The sequence below is a fragment of the Chelmon rostratus genome, chromosome 21 (assembly GCF_017976325.1).
Source record: "Chelmon rostratus isolate fCheRos1 chromosome 21, fCheRos1.pri, whole genome shotgun sequence".
Classification (NCBI taxonomy): domain Eukaryota; kingdom Metazoa; phylum Chordata; class Actinopteri; order Chaetodontiformes; family Chaetodontidae; genus Chelmon; species Chelmon rostratus.
The window spans coordinates 13,703,067-13,723,524 of record NC_055678.1 but is presented as its reverse complement, the minus strand read 5'-3'; the positions used below and the strand labels follow the sequence as shown (position 1 = coordinate 13,723,524).

The window sequence follows — 20,458 nt, the reverse complement described above, 5'->3', positions numbered from 1 at the left end:
ACATAAACACACAAAAAATGAGTAAAACATTACTTCTTTTTACACATTACACAATTTTATTGGTATAAAAATTGAATTCCTCTGAATATCTTGGAACACCACTGCCTTTTTTTTCCCCTCAACAATTTATACCATAATTAGATGCTTTTAATACACAGTAAAACAGTTACAAATGGTTTGTTCCACCGAAATGTAGATCCAAAGTATGCAAAGAATTTAAGACAAGCTGTAATTAAAAACGTATGATAAAAACATGTTTATCTGAAATCACGACATTTCAAGTGAGACTTTTAAGTGATCAGCTTAAATGTTTGCAACGCCACGTTTTCATGAAGAGGTCACGACAGACAGTTTCATAGTAGGCTACTTATAGTACAGGATATATTTTAAAACATGAACTACATACGTAACATCTTTCAAATATGTGACAAAGCCCTCAAAATTTACATGGAGGAAACTCTGCTCTGAACCGAAAAATGACACGTTTGTCAAAATCAGACCCATCATCTAAAAAGATTTAAGGCCACTGGCTAAATATTTGTGGAATAAAAATCCCAGAAGAGTAAAAAGAAAACGCTTAAAGACCCTCTTCTTTCACTAAGTACTCTGGCAGCGTCTGGAAAGCAGTCACAGGTACAGTCACTGGGACCGTCAGGGATATGGTGCTGGGTTCAACAGTGGAGGGGGAAACCTCACTGGGGGGCGGAGGAGAGGGAAGCGGGTCAGTGTGAATAATGTTTATGTCCGTGAGCTGTGGGGCGGCCGAGGCGGCGTCCGCATGAGTCCGTAAGTGCTTGCGAAGGTAGGCGGCAAACAGAAAAGCTTTGCCACAGTGGGGGCAGCTGTGAGGTTTGCTGGTGGAGTGGATCTTCTGGTGTTTACGCAGCCCAGATTTGTTGAGGAAGCCTTTGCCGCAGCTGTTGCAGACATGAGGCCTCGGCTTGGGATGCTGCTTCTCATGCTCCTGCAGGTCTGCCAGCTGTGCAAACTCTGCCTGGCAGGTTTCACAGACGTGCGAGCCCAGCGGCACGATCTTGGTGATCGGAGGGGCGGAGTCGATGGAGTGAAGATTTTCGTGCGTCTGAACTTCATCCCAGCTTCCGAACGTAGCATCGCAGTGTGTACAGGAGAACTGAGGTAAGGTTGTGTGGGCAGTAAATCCTGAGGCTGACCCGGACTCTGTCTCCTGTTGCTGCTGCTGCTGCTGCTGCTGGTCTGAGTGCTCAGCCAGGTGAGTTCTCTCGTGTTTGCGCAGGCTTGAAGACACCACGAATGACTTCAAACACTCCTCGCATTTGAAAGGCCTCTCTCCGGAGTGCACTCGACGGTGCTTGTTGAGGCTGGAGCGTTCGGCAAATGACTTGTCGCACTCAGTGCAGGAAAAGGGCCTGAGACCTGTGTGGACAAGCATGTGGCGCCGCAGGTCCCAGGACGCTACGAAGGCCTTGTCACAGCTCTGGCATTTGTAGGGCCGCTCTCCAGAGTGAACGCGTTCATGCACGGCCAGATCAGCCGGCTGTCGGAACCTCTTGGAGCACTTATCGCAGGGGTAGGGCTTGAAACCCAGGTGGGCTCGCTGGTGGCGACGGAAACTGGAGGGGTCGGAAAACATCTTGCCGCACTGAGGGCAGAGGAACGGCTTCTCGCCAGAGTGAGTGCGGAGATGAGACTGGTAGGAGGACAGCTGGGTGAAGCCCTTGCCACACTGCTCGCACTGATAGGGTTTATTCTGCGAGTGAATGCGCTGATGGCAGGCCAGGGAGGAGGAGCGGGAGAAGGCTTTGCCACAGTCTGAGCACAGGAATGGTTTTTCTCCAGTGTGGGAGCGCTCGTGGTTTTTCAGGTCCTTTAGCTCCGTGTACGTTTTCCCACACTCGTCGCAAGCGTATGGCCGATGGCCCTGGTGGTTCCTTCTGTGTTTTCTGAACACAGAGGGGTCTGCAAAACTCTTACCGCACTCACCGCAGAAGTATGGCTTTTCTCCCGTGTGAGAGCGCATGTGCACCTTTAGTTTAGACAGGGTGGGGTAGCTCTTAGAGCACTGGCGGCAGGAGTAAGGGCGCTCTCCACTGTGCTGTGTCATATGGATCCTCAGGCATATAGCTTGCATAAAGGCCTTACCGCACTCTGTGCATACGAAAGGTTTCTCCCCGGTGTGAGAGCGGCTATGGTTGCGTAGCTCTGTGGGCGTCTTGTAGGCCTTGTGACAGTCGGGACACTGAAAGGGGCGCTGGGCTGAGTGAGTGCGCTCGTGCTTTGAGAGCTGAGCTTTGCTGGAGAACGTTTTAGCACACTGAGAACACGGGTGTTGCTGCTGACGTTCCTTCCCATGCGCAGAGAGCTTGTGGCTCCGCAGAGCTGACAGACTCCTGAAAGCCTCTGTGCATGCAGAGCATTTGAAGGGAGGCTTGGCTTTCGGAGGCCTGCCTCTGCCACGTTTTTTTGCAGGCTGATCCCTCACCAGCTCTTCCTCTTGTCGGCTCTCTTCGTCCTGTGCAGGAGGGGTGTATTGCTCTGCAAGAGGTGGGCTGCCAGGCTGAGGAGAGGCCATCTTTATGTCTGCAAAGAGATCATAGAATATATATCATGTAACAATCATGTAAATAAACAGTTCATTAGCAGCATAAGGATGTGAGACTGCAACATCAGGCTAGAGGGCTGTTAGAGATATGAATAAGGAGAGCAGATCGTCAGGGACAGTGGCTGATGGTGGACCTGAAAAATAATGTGTATAACAACATAATAACACAAATATGTGGATGTGCATTAAATCACAAAATGGCTGGCATTAGGACCTCAGGGACAATAAGCTAACCGCTTTGAAGCCAGAGGAAGTTGGCGATGTAATGACAGAGATCCCTGTGTATGAATGACCGACATGTGCCCGACCGGAGGCAAGGATCAAAGATCACGAGTCAGTGTGATGGTGTTAACGACCGGATAGGATACGTACGTATTCATTTTTTGCTGGCTTTCTTGCTAAACATTTCAATAACTCAAAATGGCTGGCTTTAGGACCGGCTGCAGCAATTCACTCGACAGTGTCATCATCACCATGTCCGCGACGGGATGGATTTAGCTAACATTAGCTGTCTTTGTGTGCATCAGTAGAACACAGACATTTCTTACCTGGATCAGGACATTAATAGTTGGTCGGTAATGCCTGGAAAAACGTGTAGGTACACGACTGCATTTACTGTGAGACACGGTGATAGCTGTTGACTGGCTACAGGATGGGGGACGGCTTTAGGACCATGATGACGAAAGCTCTCGGCGAGCCAAGTGTGCAACGTTTTAATGCGTTTAATTGTAAAAATGTCAAGATAAGACAGATGATAAATGGATTAGAACCCCCCTATTAAAACATGGTAGTCCAGTAAAGCTATCAGGCTGTCTGTCATAATGGTAACATGCGTACCAAGCTGAAGCAAGATATTTTTCAGTGCTTGCAAGTGGCAGAGCTAACTACGTATGCTAACCTGTCTAGCAGCAAATGTGCTTTAGGAGAAACAGCAGAATCGTGAGGCGAACATTAAACTCTTGGTTTTTATTTGCATTTAATGTTTGTTTGTGATCACTTTAACGCTTAGCCCGCCACAGCCTTTATTAACTCAACTTTTCTTCCCCCACCCAGGTTATTTAGTTTTGAGAGGGAAGTATTTCCCTGCTGCACATTTCCTGTTTCCTAGCAACAAGAGCAATGTGGAAATGGGGATGGAAGAAAAAAAGACAATTGCAAAAAAAGGGGGTTGCCCTTTACATAAAAATTACGTTTTTAAAATAATGAATGAAAATATATAATCGGAGGCTTACATTGAATCATTACTGCTGCAGGTATTTAATTTGACGCATTTGCTGACGTTGTGATTCCTCGTTGAAAACGACTTCTTGGCTTTTTGGTGCAATGTTTGTTTAGCTAGCCATGATGATGCTAGCTGGTATCGCGCTAACGTTAGCGCACTTTTCCGTTGGTCTAATTTAACCGTAATTAACCTTTCCACCCTTCCTTTTAGACTGACGAAGCCGTGTGCTTCCATTCTGTTTTTGTTTATTATGTCGGAAAATATGGGTATCCGCAGTGGCAGTAAATGGAGAGAGAGGCGTTGGTCACCCGGTTTATTGACATAGCTAGTTCGGTTAGCCTGCTGGTGCAGATATGTAGCAAGGATATGAGTAAAGTTCGCTAACTGCATGCAGTTTACATGATGCCGGTTACTTGATAGAAACGCATTTAAACCTAATATTCTGTGGCTGTTTTTTCCCTAAGATTTATTGACTTTGGTTGACTGAAAGCAGGGAAGATCACGTGAAGCATATAAATTGTGAAATGTTCACTGTTGCTACAGTGTTATACAGGTTACGTCGTCAGTCTGTATTGTAGCATGTTTTTTTGAAGAAAAGGCTAATATGTTTAGGAAAAGTGTGTGAAGGGTTATCTGTGTCTTCTTATATTTTTTGCATGACTTGTTGCATAAAACTGTATATATTACATAAATACTGGTACATTCATTGTTCATGTATTCACCACAGCTCTAACTGGCTTCTCTTCTGTCCTCAACAGCTCACTTTGCCTGCTTCTCCTAAACTCAAGTCACTGTCCTAATTGTGTGGAACTGGTTTTCAACATCTTCTGCCTTGTTACCTCCCAGGACACCGCTTGGACCTTATTGTAAAGACCTACATTCTTTTTATACGGACAGTAAAGGCATCTAATGCATTTCCCTCCTGCATATTCATACACTCTGTGTCTGGTGCACTTAATTCAATCATCTTGCAATGGCAGTGCAAGACCCTGGCAGGACAACGGGTTTTCCTTGCAAGCAATGTGGCATGGTATGTCCCAATATGCCCAGTCTGCTCGAGCACATGGATTCTCACCATCAACAAGAGGAAGAACGCAAATTTAAATGTGACGAATGTGGACGTGGTTATAGGCATGCTGGTAGCCTAGCTAACCACAAAAAGACTCACGAAGTGGGTTCTTTTCAATGTAACATATGTGGTAAAGAAAATTCTAATGCTTTGGCCCTGAAGAGTCATCTCCGGAGCCACACTTCACAGAAAAAGTACTCCTGTGTAGAATGTGGGAAAGCTTTTCGTCTGGCAACACAGCTTGCTACGCATGAGAGGGTTCATCTTGCCAGACGAGTAAAGGAGCAGTCGTATAGAAAGGTAGACATGGAATATCCCACACACGACATTGAAAATGATCACCCACATCATCTCAGTGAGCAGTCGGCCAGTGTTGGGATTTCCACAGAAAATAGCCCAGTTGAGGATAAGCCGGAGGTTTATACTGCACAATCTGAGACCTCTGATGATGCAGCGAATCGACCTTTCAGATGTGATTTATGTGACAAATCATATATACACCATCGAAGCCTGACCAATCACAAAAAGACTCACCAAGTGGGAATGTTTGAATGCACGGTGTGTTTCAAACTGTTCAATAACATGGCTGCCCTCTACAGCCACCAGAGAACTCACAAGGCAAGAAGCGGGAATGACCTCAGTTCAATGGGTGGGTCATACACAGGCACACCGCTGGACCAGTTTTCACCTCAGAGCCAGGATGCTCCAGTAAATTTTTGCCATTTGTGTCAGGTTCGATTCCCCAATGATGAGGAGTTCCAGGAACACATCCAAATGCATAACTCTTCATCTCTGTCATTTGGACTTCAAGATACCTTGTCAGAGAACCACAATATATCATATGACAACAGTATTGCCTCACCTGAGTCAAATTTTTATGCATCTCCTTTAAATAATGTTCCCTCAGTATCATCAATAGATACGTATGGAGGCTTTGATCAGCCGCAGGAGCAGATTAGAAGTAACGGACATGTGTACTCAGACTGCTCGAATAATGAAACACCATCTTCCAATAGTACTCAGGGAGAACCCCCAATCATGGACTCAAGCATTCTCAATCCTGCCCTGACACACACACAAAACATTGACAATGCAACTGAAATGGAAGAGACTTCAACTGTAGATTCTGATGAGCGTCCCTTTAAGTGTCAGATCTGTGGTAAAAGCTACCGGCACTCTGGGAGTCTCATCAACCACAAGCGGTCCCACCAGGTGGGGATTTACCAGTGTTCCATCTGCAGAAAGAGTTATCCTCACCTGGCTGCCCTCAAAAGTCATCTTCGTCTCCACAAAGCTCAGACTTCATCTTTTAGCCTCATTGCCGAGGGAGACTGGCTCTCTTCAGAGCCCCTGACTCTGGATAACCCACAGGTCTGCTTCTCCTCTCAAGACGAGGAGGAGGATGGCGCTCACCCAGTGCTTGGTATGGATCAGGAGAACGGAGCTGACAGTAATGGGGCTTTGTACCATGAGCAATTTAATCAGGACTTTTCCCAGGATATGACTGTGCATCTACCTCACAATGAACACCTGATGCAGAGGCACATGTGTGCAGACTGCGGTGAGACATTTGCAGATATTGCAGGGATTAAGTCTCACAGTTGCCCACTACTACAGCAGCAACGTGACACTACTAGCAGTGACTATGACAGTAATGTAAATTTCCAGGACAGTAATGGTCACTCTGCCATTGGAAATACAGGGAGTAATGTGGACTTCCATGGTCTGAATGGTAGCCACAACCAAAGTTACTTTGAACAGAATTTCCATGACAGTATGGGCAGTGATCAGCTGAATGGTGGCGAGGAAGGCGATGACGCTGATGAGGAGGACGATGATGGGGATCTTTATCAGTGCTCTATATGTGGAAACAGCTACACCAGCATGAGAGCCCTCAGGAGCCATCTCCGAGGGCACACACAGTCCCATGGTACTCCTGCAAGCTCAGGGCCTTCTTCCATGTCCTCCCATGAAGAAGTGAAAGATGATGAGCCTGGAGAGATGATGATATGTAGCACATGTGGGGAAAGTTTTGCCAATAAGCAGGACTTGATAACTCACCAGCTTCTACACAACAGGGACCAGATAGATGATGTTGATCATTTACAAATGAACAACAGCGATGTGTGTGGAGGCAAGGAGGAAGCACATAGTATTATCTGTGGCAGCTGTGGCATCTTCTGCACCAGCTACCATCATCTTGAGAACCACGGCTGCACAGCTGATAGGAAAGATGAGTCAACACATGGTAAAGAGGAAATGAAAGCAAATGATGTTGCCCAGAATGAAGACACGAGCCACGTCAAAGAAGCTGTTGATACTGAACATCGTCAGTACAAGTGTGATCAGTGTGGGCGGTCATACAGACATGCCGGCTCCCTCCTTAACCACAAAAAGTCCCACAAAACAGGTGTATTCAGATGCCTCGTCTGCCAGAAACGCTTCTACAACCTATTGGCTCTTAAAAACCACCAGAGGTCCCACTTTGATATTAAGAGGTTAGTTCCAACAAGAATGCACATTATTAATAAATGTAAATAGATGTAAAAAATTTAAATATTTCACTCATGTTGCCAACTTTGAATGCATGTTGAAAATTATTTGTAAATATTTGCTAAAGTAAAAAAATCTGCCTATAGAGTGTTTTTTGTGTTTTTGTCATCATGGCTCTAGTCTGTGTGTCCTCTCTATTCACTGTTATGCAAACACAGAATTAACCATACGCCTTGTCTTCTCCCCCAGACATACTTGCCATGAGTGTGGGAAAGCCTTCAAAATTCAGAAGCAGCTATTGAATCACTTGAGAAGGCACAAAGAGAACAAAGCCAAAATCCAGGAACTCAACAACCAGATCCAGGCCCTCATGCAGATGAATGGGACCAGGTCAGATGGAGGAATGCAGTCCTTAACTTCAAATGCCAATCAGGCTTTAACTTCCTCTCGACGCTGCAGGCAACTGCCTGAAGTGATGACAGGAAAAGCAAAGTCTGAGACTTCGGTCAAGTTGGAGGACACAGGTGACCGACGGCCTTTTGCCTGCGACCAGTGTGGTCGCACATATCGCCACGCAGGAAGTCTTGTCAACCACAAAAACTCACATAAAACAGGTGAATATTACTGCTCGGTCTGTAACAACACGTATTCCAATCAGCTAGCAATGAAGAACCACTTGCGCACCCATTTTGCATATAAAAAGCACTCTTGCCAAAACTGTGGAAAAGGCTTCAGGGGGAAGAAGCAGCTATTAGCCCATGTTTGTGCAGACCTCAGAAAGGATAGGGCCGGAGGCAGGAGGGGCCTAAAATCTAGAACCTTTAAGTGTAAGGAATGTAAGCGGGCCTTCCTCTCTGTCGACCAACTGACAGCCCACACCTGTGACGGACCTTCAGGCAGCCGAGATGCACAAACAAATACGTGTTCAAATAAAGAGGAGCGGCCTTTCACGTGCAACATATGTAATCGCAGCTACCGCCATGCAGGCTCACTTCTGAACCATAAAAACACCCACAAGACAGGACACTTCAGTTGCACCTTCTGCTCTAAGCCCTTCACCAACCCCATGGCTTTACGCAATCACACGCGCATCCACACACAGAAAAAAAAGTATGTGTGTCTCACGTGCGGGAAGGCCTTCCGCCTCGCCAGTATTCTGCACAACCACCAGAGGGTCCACAACCGGGTGTCAGGTCATTTCAGTTGTCCTTCTTGTGGAAAAAGCTTCCAGGGCAGGTCCGGCCTGAAGAGGCACCGCTGCCGCAGAGGTCAGGAGAACTCTGTGAGAGCTGGAGTCCAGCAGTCAGACAGGGGGGACAAGTGCTTCATGTGAGTTACTGTCTTATTGTTTTTGTTTTGTCTATTTATCATCAATTTGGTAGTATGTATTTACTTTCTGTTTGTTTAACAAAGCTGTCCTGGCCCGATTGACACGTTTGACCAGGATATCGGCTAATATTAGCTTATTGCTAATGTAGGTGTATCGGTGAAAATGTTTGTTGATAAGTTAACAGAAATTGCAGAATGATGGCCAAAGACAAGTTCAAGGTTGCAGGTTTATAAATAATTCACTGTTGGGTAAAATTATTTGAGTTGAAGTATAATATTAGGTATTGAATATGAACGTATCCCTGCTGCAGGTGTGACCTGTGTGGGCGCTCCTACCGCCATGCTGGCTCTCTCCTCAACCATAAAAAGACACACTCCGAAAACCTCCACCACTGTACCTTGTGTCTCCAGACATTTCCTGATCCTCTCACTCTACAGATACACTCCCAGATGAGGCGTCACTGCTGCCCCGAGTGCGGCAAGACCTTCTGTCTGGTCGCACACCTCCAAAGCCACATGGAGGTGCACTCGAAGGAGCGGTCTGTGGTCTGCAGCATCTGCCAGCAGAGCTTCTCCAGCGCAGCCAGCTACCAGCAGCATCAGGACATGCACCACAGGGCCCAGGACCTCTATCAACAAGGCGCGAACGAACCTGTAGACAGCAACATCTGCTGGGACTCAGGAATAAATCAGACCATGGGGATGGAAGAGATGCACAAGCAGGTTCCACCACCTTTGTCCCATGTTCCAGAGAGCATCGCTAATTCCCAGAGCAACGATTCAGCTGGCACAGAAGAGAAGAGCCACGTCTGCGAACACTGTGGCCGCACTTACCGCCACGCCGGCTCTCTCCTCAACCACAAGAACAGCCACAAGACGGGCTCCTTCTTCTGCTCCATCTGCCAGAAAGAGTTCACCAACCTGATGGCTCTCAAGAACCACCGGCGCATCCACACGGAGCCCAAGCGCTACCAGTGTGTGGAGTGTGGAAAAGCATTCCGTGTGTCCACTCAGCTCATATGTCACCGACGAATCCACACCAAAGAGAAGCCCTTCGCCTGCCTGCTGTGCGACAAGAGCTTTTCCAGCAAGTCCAACCTGCGGCACCATCAGAAGATGCACCAGAACACCCAGACCTATGACTCCTCTTTTAGCATTGATGATAACACGTTTATGGACTTGGACATGGGGTCTTTCCTTTGAACTAAGATTCCAGTGAAGAAGCCAGGCGGTCCTCTTATTTATCTGTTATTTATCCTTCTATCAATAATTGTAAAACAGTATTTTTTTCAGAAAGTGTTCCTTGGTCCTGACAGACATGCATATTTCATTACGGACTTCCAATCTTACCTCCACAGCAGATAGTGACATCACTGAAAGGTCTCCAGAGGGTCTATCGGTCAGCTTTTAATAAGGCCTGAATGTTTTTCCATGAATACACAGGATCCCAGAATACAGGGCAGGTGACAGAAATCTTAGTCGCCGCTCTCTCCTCAATGACAAACCAAACAACCAAAGTGAACAGAAAAGAGCAGCCCAGGTCCATGTAAGAACATAAACACTGATAACATGTTTTTGTATAACAGTACTGTTCTAACGGTGATCTCTCCTCTCTTGCTATGTATAATTGTGTTCAGTGCCTCTGTACGTTCCTTAGGAAACAAAATATACAAACTATATTTATCTCTGAATCCTTTTGTTAGCTTTGCCGTCAGTGTCGAAGGAGTGCTCACTTTCCTTTGGGATTTCACATAGGGCAAGCCTGTTATTAAGTCAAATACCTCTGGGTGTGTCCAAAGGTCAGTGGCAAAGTGATTTACTGAAATCATATTATCAAGTAAATAGTCGTACTGCTAATAATATTCACGTCGAGTGACATTGTATGCTAAAATGGATGTATTTATTAATTTATTCCAGTTATTTTATCTGCATATTTTATTAGAAAAACTTTTTATGAATGTTGTAAGCGAAAAAACTGTCTTCTAAAACTCATGTAGCCTTTACGGAACTTCATCAGTCGAGTTGTATTTACTTCCTCATTCTCAGTTACAACGGGCAGGAAAGAATGAGCCAAGCATTGTTGGCATTATTGGCAGCACTCAGGGTAAACCTTCAAAAGGAACGTACCTGACGTGTAAAACTTCGTAAATAATCAGTTTCTGAACTGAGCATAGCATTTATATTCTCACTTGTGCCAGTTCCACACTCTTATAATTTAACTCACGTAACGTCGTCACTCCCAACAGTTAGTGTCGGCTCCACATGCAGTGCTTGCTGTTGAATTATGATCCTTTGAGAAGCATCAGTTATGTTGAAGTGCCAGTGCCTAAAATGTAAGTCAGCTGTAGCAGTTTAATGTGAACAAACCTCCTCTCACTGTACTTGTTATACTGTAAACCACCGTGTTGATTTGTCTCCTGAATTGTGAACCTCCTCAGCCACAAACCGTTCAGAGGTCTTAAAGCAGAGGAAAACAGAAGTGTTGCAGCAGTGAGGCGAAAGTGATTCCTTTTTGTCTCGTGGCTTTTCTTCCCTCACACACGTTTATATGAGTCAAACAGGATGAACATGTATTTTCAGACAAATGTGTGGCCAAAATGCCTCATTTCTGCCAAGCACAAGTATTACTACAAACATACCAGAGCTTTATGGATTAACAAGGACGAACCAAATTCACCTTCGCTGTTGGGTTCATGAACCACTTATGTTCTGTGAAAAATGTGCAATTATCAGTTCAGTTCTCTGGGGTTTTGTCATTTTTTTCTTTTCTTTTTTCTTTTTTGCCAAGTTGTCTAACGTGCCTGTTGTTCCTGAAGTGTTTTTTGTTTTTTTCCCACAGATCTAGCAAAAGTGAACTCACAGCCTTTGTTTTTCTAACAATCTAAAATTTTCTTTATGCCTTATACATTACATTTCATGTATGAGTATGTTTGGCACTGGTCAGAAGTATGAAATACCTCATGGAAAGCCCTGCCTACCTGGCAACTACTACTTAACGCCTCATGCAGCTTAATTGTAGAGAATACACTGTAATCATACAAAAACTCAGTTATCAATTGTAAGACAAATAGAATGGCTGAAGCATCAGTTTTACGGTTTTACTTTGTAGTTTGCAGATGCTGTTCTCGCCATGGTCGTTTCTCTGCAGTTTGTTGTTTTCAGAGTTCTATTTGCACATTTGTAGATGAGACACTTGTAGCCTATGGAGGACAGAAAGTCTATAATAATGCAGCCAGCCGGTTGTCGTTTTTTCAGAGTGTCGACGGGCAACAAGTCGGCTGTCAGATAGTTCACCTCAGCTAGTTTGCGGGTCGTAATATTTAAGCAATATGCTGAAAGTATTGTTTCAGTGCATGAACCATGAGTCCATCTCATTTCTGTTGTCTTACCATTGTATGGAGTACAGTGGCATCACATTCAGTAGACTGACACTAGCCTTGAGAGACCATGACAACTTGCCATTGCCGTTTTGTTAAAATGTTTAAAATCTTATGTGTGTTAATTGTAATGATTTAGATGATCATATGTAACATATTCCTGTATGCCATGGTAGCCTACATGTTAAACAACAGGCGCACATTTGAGTTCCAAACTGACTTCTTTTTTTAAAAAAAATCTGATCCCCTGTGGCGCTTGACACGTTCACTCCTCTGTCATTGATCACAATCACAGCCTGGTATGTGTGACGTGTTTTAAATCTCAGAGCTCTCTCTGTAAATATTAGAACGGAAATATCGGTCGGATGTGTGTACGCTCACGGCAAGACTTTCTTCAGCGGGAGAAAAGTGCTAGATTAGCTATTGTGTAATAAAAAAAGGCATATACCACACATTCTGATTTATTGGATTTTCAGTGCTCAAAAATGTCTGCTCACTGTTTAATTCATATTTATATAACTATTTTGTCACTCTGAAACGTAGATTTTTACTTCTTTGTTAGAACTTAGTTTAGAATATAAGCAAATTATTGCAACTAAAACTAGTTGAAATTAAAAGACTTGGAAAATACAGTGTTTGTGTCTTGACTGGTCATTTGCATACTGACATACTTAAGAAGAAGAGGCCATTCTTGCAGTTTTCACAACAATAACTTGCATTATTATTATTATTGGAAATTGTCAGTTTTATTGTGAAAATACATTTGGTACACAAAGCAGTTTATAAGGTTGCATTAAGTAAAAGAAGCCAGTGCATGTACAGTATATACAATTAGAAAAAGAAAGCAAGAGAACGAAGCAGGAAATGTTAGTTATTGCTCAGTAACATCATTGGCTGGCCTGGTGAGAGTTTAACACAAATCTTCACTGGAGTCCCTTTAAAACTGTGCTTGTCACTCGCAGTTGATGCAAAACAACACTGCAAGATACTTTAAAATAAATAATATAAAAATCTAAAAAAAAAAAAAGAGGAAGTATCTGTATTTTAAGTGATTTAGCTGCCAGAGGGCAGGCAGTTTACCCACAAGCAGACAGATCGAAAATATGACCTGAAACATTGTCAGTCACATTAAATATCTCAGTAACCACATACTGTGTGTGATGTCTGAAGATAGAAAACATCTCGAGCTATAAAAAAAAAAAAAGAAGTGGAAAACAACAACCCTGCCCACCGTGGTTCTCGCTGGTTTCAAATCCCTACAAAATTACAAACAGACATATCTGCTTGCCTCGCTGCAGATCTGAAACGACAGGTCAAGAGTCAGTGAGCGTAGCCATCGCGTAGCTCCACCTGAAACACTGTAGGTGTCATTTTCTTCACTACAGTACATTCCTTGCTACATCCCCACTTGCGAGCAGTGTGGGATTGTATGTCTAGTGTGTCAAACCATACTGTCAAGCGCCGGGACAGTAATGCATGAATTCGGGGGGGGGTGGTAGAGAAGCAACCAGCTAACATCTCCTAAAACCTAGTAACATTAAAACAGACAAGACAATATTGTAATGACCCGCAATACAGGGTATGTGTTGGTCTCAGGAGACCCAGTAACAAGTTAATGAATACAGTTTGCTCCCTTAATCAACAGCTTTATCACTGCATGAGGCTACTAAAAGAACAGGTACACGGAGGTACTGGCAGGGCCAACGGCTAGAAACACATTTTACCTACTGTAAAAGTAGCTACATTCAAATGGCCTTAATGTGCCAAACAGTATGTCTTACTCACATGTGATTTATCTTTAAGAGGACCCCGTCTAACCCCGCCGAATAGCGGGAGATCATACCGCAACCCAGCGGGCAGCGGTAGCTGTGTTACATTCATTGGAGTCCTGCTGGAAAACAGCGTGATGCAGGATTTGGAAAGCATCCATCTCTCTGAAGAAAGGACTGTAGTTTTATCTTACGTCTTAATCAAACATCTGCAAACCCACAAAGGTCCTCCAGATCAAAATCTCATTGACGTGGAATATAAAGGCACACAGAATCTGTAAAAAACAAAATAAAACAAAGAGATACCACTAATGAAAGGCTGTTACTGTTCCTACAGAGGTGTGAGAGTTGCTCGCTGGAAGTCCTGCGGTCACTGTTGGACCTGCGCTGAGCGTGAGAACTGAGCACGTCTCGTCACTCGACAGTCCAATAAATTAAAATGGTCCGATTCCGATCAGGAGATACCCTGCAGTCAGAGTATGCAGTTCGCGGTCCAGAGGTTCTTCCATCCGGCTCTGAACCAGTCGCCCCTTGGTTCTGTCACATCTGTTTCCAGAGAAGGATGAGGCTGTGGAGGTGACGTCACATCATGTCAAATTATGCACATTTCCAACCAATATGGGCTGATATTGATATTTCTGGATTGAAGCTGCTGGTATCTGTTTTGTAGTTATTCTTACATGCCACATCTTATTCTAATACATTTATGATTGCCAACAAGTCTTAAAAACATTTGTAGACCAACACTTTAAAATTGATGCCATTCGTACACAGCAGGTCAGGAAGTGTTATTACCCACATAATATCCACTGTTCTCTCCCATCAGACTCATATATTGGCCTCACCCCTGTTATGACAATGAAAATGATACTTACTGAAATGTTTAAGCTTGGTAAAGTGGCCCCGCAGTTTCCTCAATGGGTTCTGTAATGAATTGAGGCAAAAATTAGCATTTTTCTCGTCCCGGCAAAGCACTTGTTTATCTAAATTGTCTGTAATAGGCCTTTTCTCACAGCAGACTTGTCATACTAGGACAAGCATTAACAGTAACATTAACACAAGTGTCCCTGCAAGCCACGGCGGTGTGACAGCGAGCCAGAGCGCACAATACCCTGACCCAGAAACTGAAGCAGCTAAATGGAATTCAGCCATCATTCATTTAACTGTCTGCACATGTGCTTTTCCTACTGTCGCATGTTCAGATGGCTTCTGTAAAAAAAAGGCCTGTTGTCTCGCAGCGTACACGAACAGATGATAGCTCTCGTCTGTGCCATTTTTTGTTGGTTTGTGACACAGCTGCAGAGCTGTGAACGTACTTACCGAGAATCTCTCTGCACCAGGGACATGACGTGATTTCTAAAGGATTACTCAACCCCATAGTCACCAATTGTCACTAATAATTCATCCCTATTATCTTTGAATGCAAGGTCTTTACTCCAAAGGCGAATCAAAACCCTCGTAAAATAAGGCATTGGGGAAAACTTTCTTTTCAGTGATTCCAAGGTATGCTGGGTGAGAAACAAATCCAAAAGAAAGCCCATTTTTGTAGAATATGTCCCTTTAAGATCTAATTTATCACCTCATTTGTTTTTCTGGAAAGACATGGATGACAGTCTCACTTTGGGAACATGGAACACTCCTTTTCAGCTGCAGCCATTATTTGCGATCTGGGCCGAGAAGCTGTGCACTCTCGCGTGGAAAACATGTCTGCCGCACCCGTAAAAAGACGTGAAGCTGAAAGAATCTCACCACGTAGGGGCCTTTTGTGCGACTTGCGTCGATGCACCATGACCCCGATGATCAGCGCGGCGCCCACCAGCACGACGGCCAGCACCGAGAAACTGGTGATGGCTGCCAGCTTCCACACATCAGGCGTCTCCTCCACAGATTTACCTGTTGGTTTGCACGCAGAGAGAACATGACCACACGATCACGGCAGGGAGCCATTTACATTCTCACATCATGACTCGCTGTCTTACATGTGTTGCATGACGGCGTCTTTGGGTACTGCTTGCACGATGCACACGGCACGCAGAGATCCAAATCCGAGTTCCAAAACTCTGATCTGCCGCACTGACCTACAGGCAGAAAAACATGACAGATCATCGATCAGCTATGCCGGTTTCAACCCTTCAGCCATTAACTGGGAAACATTGAGTCAAAGCTGGGCAGTGGAGGGTTTAGAGGACGTTGTTCATGATTCATTTAACACTGCTTGAAATACTCTGAGGTGGAGGTAATGTTTAGAGACTGTTTTAGAAACCAAGCGCAGTTCCCTGACTCTGGGATAAAGTGGAAACAAAATGAGCCAGAACCAGGTGACCTGAAGGAATAACTCAGCTGGGATCAGCCTCTGCAGTAGGTGTGACTTGGAACAGAACACACGAGGAACTTTGCGGCTTTCCTCTTCTCATAAAACGAAACCGGGAAATTCCTTTGGGTCAGACTGCTGATGCAACTCGACTGCATGAGAGAAAATTACTCAGTAACTTGCGGCGCGCTAACGGGCAGGCGGCGTGTGAAGAGCAGGATGTGTTCTCGCATGGGGCTTCCGTTGAACTGTTGCACTTCTGAGTACGTGCGCGGCTTCCAGAGAATCAGCGAGCGCGTCTGCGAGACGGAGGCAGGCGGCGGTTTGAGCTCGGAGAGAAGGCCTCCACCTCTGTGGACACAATGGGAAGCTTCATCTCTTTTTGTGGCAGCCGGCAGCTGAACAATTAAAGCCTGTGCACTTCCCAGATGATGAGGAAGGAATTAGCCTGAAGATGTGACACAGTTAACATAGACAGCGGAGCGTTGAGGCTGTTTTAATAGCTTGTGGTTTTCTCTGCAGGTTTTACATCCTGGCATTAATACTCCAATACTTCAAGGTCGTGCATGCATACACAATAACACACCCTAATAAGGGGAATGAAGCAACACCAGCCATGACAAAGCACCAGATAGCGTAACAAGGAACTAGTCTGCAGATATTTGGTGGATAAAATGATAAAAATCTTCCTTCCTTCTCAGTGTCGCAAGTGAATTTGCATGGACAACTACTTTTTTTCTTGTCCATTAGAACAAGGAACCACCCCGAGCCCCAACTGAGTCATCAATTCGTGGTAGCTTTCACGCTCAGCTACTTTAAACATCAGTGAAAGCAAGACCAAAACTCTGAGTCTGACGTGAAAACCAAAAGTAATGACTGTGCGTAGGAAACTGCGGCCGCTTCGGTGACAACAACAGCCGCTGATGAATATTGTCACGTCGGAGGAGCTGACACGACGCAAAGACAAGCTATCAGGATGAGTAACACTACAGCAGACACGATGGTGCTACTGATAACTGAAACGAGGAAGCCACGCGCAGATATCTGAGAGCTGCAGTGATGATCATCATTCTTTGTTCAGCGTAAATATTCAGAGCTGGTTTGAGCGCGGCGCCACACATGAAGCGGCGCCAGATATCTGTTCATGATTGCTTCAAGTGTCATTTGTACACAGGATGAAGCATTCAGATCTTTTATTTAAGAGTGCGAGTACAAAAAAACTCCATTACACGTAAAGTCCTGCATTCATGAACTTTACTATAGAAGTATTTATCAGAAAAATGCACTCAGGCTTTAAAAAGCATTCAGAAAATGCCACCTGTGACTTATAGGTTATTACTTACAGTATTACATTATTAGATTGTTAATGCTGATGCATCAGTGCAAACGCAGCATTTCACTGTGTAGTAGGTGAGCACAGCGGTTTCCAACTTAGGGTTTGGGCCCCCTCCAAAGGGTCGCGACATAAATCTGTACGGTCGTGAGGTGATTAATGGACAGGAAGGACGTTCTGCTGCGCAAATTTGTATGAATTTCTCCGACTTTTCTCTAATCTTTGTGAAATATCACATCATTTGTCTCTTTAAGCCTCACATAGTTGCTTAAATGAAACCATCTGAGAAGTCTAAGGGGGGAAATGTCTCTAGGGGAAATGGTGGAGCTGCTAGCAAATCATAGACATCTGCGACGTTACAAGGGTCCCGACTAAACGCTGCGTCCAGAAAGATGGAGGACCACTGGTTTAAGCTTTAAAAAATGTTAAGCTAGAATAAATAAGTAACTTGTAATTGCATGTGACAGATAGATGTAGATCCACTGATATGTAGTGCAGGAGAAGTATAAAGTAACGTGAACAAGAAATTCTTAAGCCCAGTAGTTGAGAAAATGTACTTAGTTACTTTCTACCACTGGTCAATTAACAAAAAAAGCTGTTTCTTTACACAATTAATCAATCAGTCTGTCAGAAAGAGGTGAAAACCGTCCCACATTACCAGAGTTATGTCTGCAACTCCGTAACTTGTTTTGTCTGACAAACAGTCCAGAATCTAAAGGATTTATCAGCGCAGGATCGTCACCGCTGGGACGATAAAACCAGTTCATGCTTGAGATGTTTGCAGTGCTGCTCAGCCGCTGAAGGCAGGTGAATAATGTCCTCTGCAGCTCTGGAGGGACCTCAAGTCTGAGTAAGCCTGATGATGTCATAGTGATGTCATCTGGGTTATCGGAAAGCCTGCGTTATGTGCTGGAGGTATGGAGTTTGAAAGAGGTGGGCATTTAGGAGGCAAGGAGGATGAAAGATGTAGTTCAGTTGCATTATGGGAAACGTAGGATTGATTGTTTCTGGACGCTAAAAGTCCTGATATCTTAGTCTCTGCTGGTTCGGTTTTGACTTTTCTTTCTTAAAAACTGTCTCTTGTGAGTTCTGAAACTTAATGGAAATGCAACACCAGATCCCTGGAGTGCCGCTTTAATTCTCAGAATCCACCCAGAAACAAGTGACCTTTAGACCCGCAGTGAAACTTCCAGCAGCGTGAGATCCAGAGCCGACATCACAAACGTATAGGAGGGTGTGCTGCACGCTTCTTTAGCATGTCACATGACACCGGCCTTCGTTAAAACCAGCTGCGGCCAAAAAAGCACCTGCTCCAAAAGTCATGTTCGAGGCATTTCTGACCTCTAACTCTCTGGTTATGTTACAGCCACATGCTCAGGCCCCCAGAGGCTCCCTGTCCTCCACAGCCAGCCGCCTACAGCTCTGGACTGACTCATTTTAGAGTCGTGGTCACAGTAAGAATGTGTCACAGTTCTTGTAAGCACTTCTCCCGATGATTTCAGCCGACATCACCCGGCGAGTCCGGCAGGGTTCAAAAGGTCAGTGGAAGGAACTGAGCCTTGACTGCTGGTCGACCTCTGACTGAAGCCAAACCACATCTGAGAAGTGGAGCTTTCGTCGCCCGCAGCGGGCAACAACCTGAAACCTCTGATTAAACTGACATTTCAGCCATGTTTCTGAGCTTGAGCTTCACTTTTAGGTCAAACAACCAGCACTGTATTTTGATAGAAGCAACAGGGATTCTCATGATGCTTCCAGCATCTAAAACCTGGGGACAAGATCAAGCTTGGAGCAGCTTTTCGTGCTGCTGACACAAAAACCTGGGCAAATCTCAACACCCAGCCTGACAAAGGGTGCTTTTGGGTGTGGGGGTGAGGCGTTTTGTCATAAAATGGAAGGGGGGGGGGGTGGGTGGACCAGCAGCTGATGTCCAGATGTAGAGATGGTTTCACACGGGAGAGACTCTACACGGAGCATGATTTCAGTTTACGCATTTGGTAACTTTAATGCCTGAGGAAATGGTCCTAACCCATGTAATTATTCAAGATTTTGTGTTCTCAGTGCAATCTGAGTCTGGTGTTCTCCACTGGGATTGACTCCAAACTTCAGACGCCTGTGGAAACAAAATCAAAAGCTGTCTTTTTTCCCCCCTTCTTCTTCTTTTGGAGTTTCTGCGAGGCGGTAAAAAAAAACACATCTTTGTGCCCAGCGGACACTCTTTCCATGTGGCCTGTCCCCCTCACCCAGGGGCACGGATGGATGGGGTGAAATAAGGCGATCGGAATGCGGAACCGGTGAGAAATGCAGCTGGTAAAGGAAGCGGCTTTGTAAGCAGACCCACTATCTGACTCCATTATGGGGCCAGACCAGACCACCAGACTGCGATCCATGTTCGCAGGGACAAGACCGCCCGACAATCGCTCGTAAAACAAATTCAGAAATGAAAAGGAAAACTTTTGTAGCCACTTGGTCAAAAATACACATTTGTAGCAAAAAAAATAAATTTTGCTTGGGAAAAAAAACACTTATTTTACTTACTTTTCTGTGCGCTCACGCCGTAGAAATTGGTCGCGGCCGCTATAATAAGTCCGCAGAGCGCGCAGAGAGCGACTGAAGCCATGATGTCCGCGGGTGGAAAGCTGCTCGCTGTCGGCCACACAATTCCCGAAAGTTCATCTGATTAACAATCCGCGCTGGGCTTCAGCATGGAAAAGCGAGCATCAGAGTGAGTCACCCGGAGGAGTCTGCGCCTTGTTTTAATAGCGCACACACCCACGCTAACAGTTCAACTCCTATGAGTCATTTCCTATGTACTGTACTGCTCGGATTCTCTGGTGCGCACTCCCCGACTCACAGGAAACTCCTCGGGCCTGAGTGTGCGCTTTCATGCGCTGCGCTTCAAGTGAAAGTTTCAATCAAACCGCTTCAGGTACGAGAGTTTCAGAACATGTATTTCATATTTCACGGGCCACAC

The 20,458-nt window shown here is 45.0% G+C and overlaps 3 protein-coding genes across 5 annotated transcripts; 1 reads left to right on the top strand and 2 right to left on the bottom strand.

Moving 5' to 3' along the window:
* Positions 1-45: 45 nt before the first annotated feature.
* Positions 46-3,238, bottom strand: znf668 (zinc finger protein 668). Its single transcript, XM_041963475.1, has 2 exons — positions 3,130-3,238; positions 46-2,559 (listed from the first exon to the last, which is right to left on the bottom strand). The coding sequence occupies exon 2, from the start codon at positions 2,549-2,551 to the stop codon at positions 578-580; it is 1,974 nt and encodes a 657-aa protein (XP_041819409.1). The 5' UTR covers positions 2,552-2,559; positions 3,130-3,238; the 3' UTR covers positions 46-577.
* znf646 (zinc finger protein 646) lies at positions 2,849-12,747 on the top strand. 3 transcript variants are annotated; one of them, XM_041963470.1, is made up of 4 exons: positions 2,849-2,949; positions 4,562-7,370; positions 7,615-8,694; positions 9,006-12,747. In XM_041963470.1, the coding sequence occupies exons 2-4, from the start codon at positions 4,777-4,779 to the stop codon at positions 9,895-9,897; spliced, it is 4,566 nt and encodes a 1,521-aa protein (XP_041819404.1). In that variant the 5' UTR covers positions 2,849-2,949; positions 4,562-4,776; the 3' UTR covers positions 9,898-12,747. The 3 variants fall into 3 exon arrangements, with proteins under 3 accessions (XP_041819404.1, XP_041819403.1, XP_041819405.1); XM_041963469.1 differs by lacking the exon at positions 2,849-2,949 and adding an exon at positions 3,698-3,834; XM_041963471.1 differs by lacking the exon at positions 2,849-2,949 and adding an exon at positions 3,698-3,834 and having other exon boundaries at positions 9,133-9,289.
* Positions 12,645-20,379, bottom strand: LOC121625386 (tumor necrosis factor receptor superfamily member 12A). The gene is made up of 5 exons (XM_041963476.1): positions 20,023-20,379; positions 15,820-15,918; positions 15,590-15,733; positions 14,716-14,764; positions 12,645-14,408 (listed from the first exon to the last, which is right to left on the bottom strand). Exons 1-4 carry the CDS (start codon positions 20,102-20,104, stop codon positions 14,724-14,726), a joined length of 366 nt encoding a protein of 121 aa, XP_041819410.1. The 5' UTR covers positions 20,105-20,379; the 3' UTR covers positions 12,645-14,408; positions 14,716-14,723.
* Positions 20,380-20,458: the final 79 nt, after the last annotated feature.

Excerpts from the sequence above, each read along its gene's own strand:
- znf668 (XM_041963475.1), bottom strand. The coding sequence starts at position 2,551 with ATGGCCTCTCCTCAGCCTGGCAGCCCACCTCTTGCAGAGCAATACACC.
- LOC121625386 (XM_041963476.1), bottom strand. The coding sequence starts at position 20,104 with ATGGCTTCAGTCGCTCTCTGCGCGCTCTGCGGACTTATTATAGCGGCC. Across the intron at positions 15,919-20,022 it reads CGGCGTGAGCGCACAGAAAA|GTCAGTGCGGCAGATCAGAG; the intron begins GTAAGTAAAATA and ends TTCTGCCTGTAG. Across the intron at positions 15,734-15,819 it reads GACGCCGTCATGCAACACAT|GTAAATCTGTGGAGGAGACG; the intron begins GTAAGACAGCGA and ends GCAAACCAACAG.
- znf646 (XM_041963470.1), top strand. The coding sequence starts at position 4,777 with ATGGCAGTGCAAGACCCTGGCAGGACAACGGGTTTTCCTTGCAAGCAA. Across the intron at positions 7,371-7,614 it reads TCCCACTTTGATATTAAGAG|ACATACTTGCCATGAGTGTG; the intron begins GTTAGTTCCAAC and ends CTTCTCCCCCAG. Across the intron at positions 8,695-9,005 it reads AGGGGGGACAAGTGCTTCAT|GTGTGACCTGTGTGGGCGCT; the intron begins GTGAGTTACTGT and ends TCCCTGCTGCAG.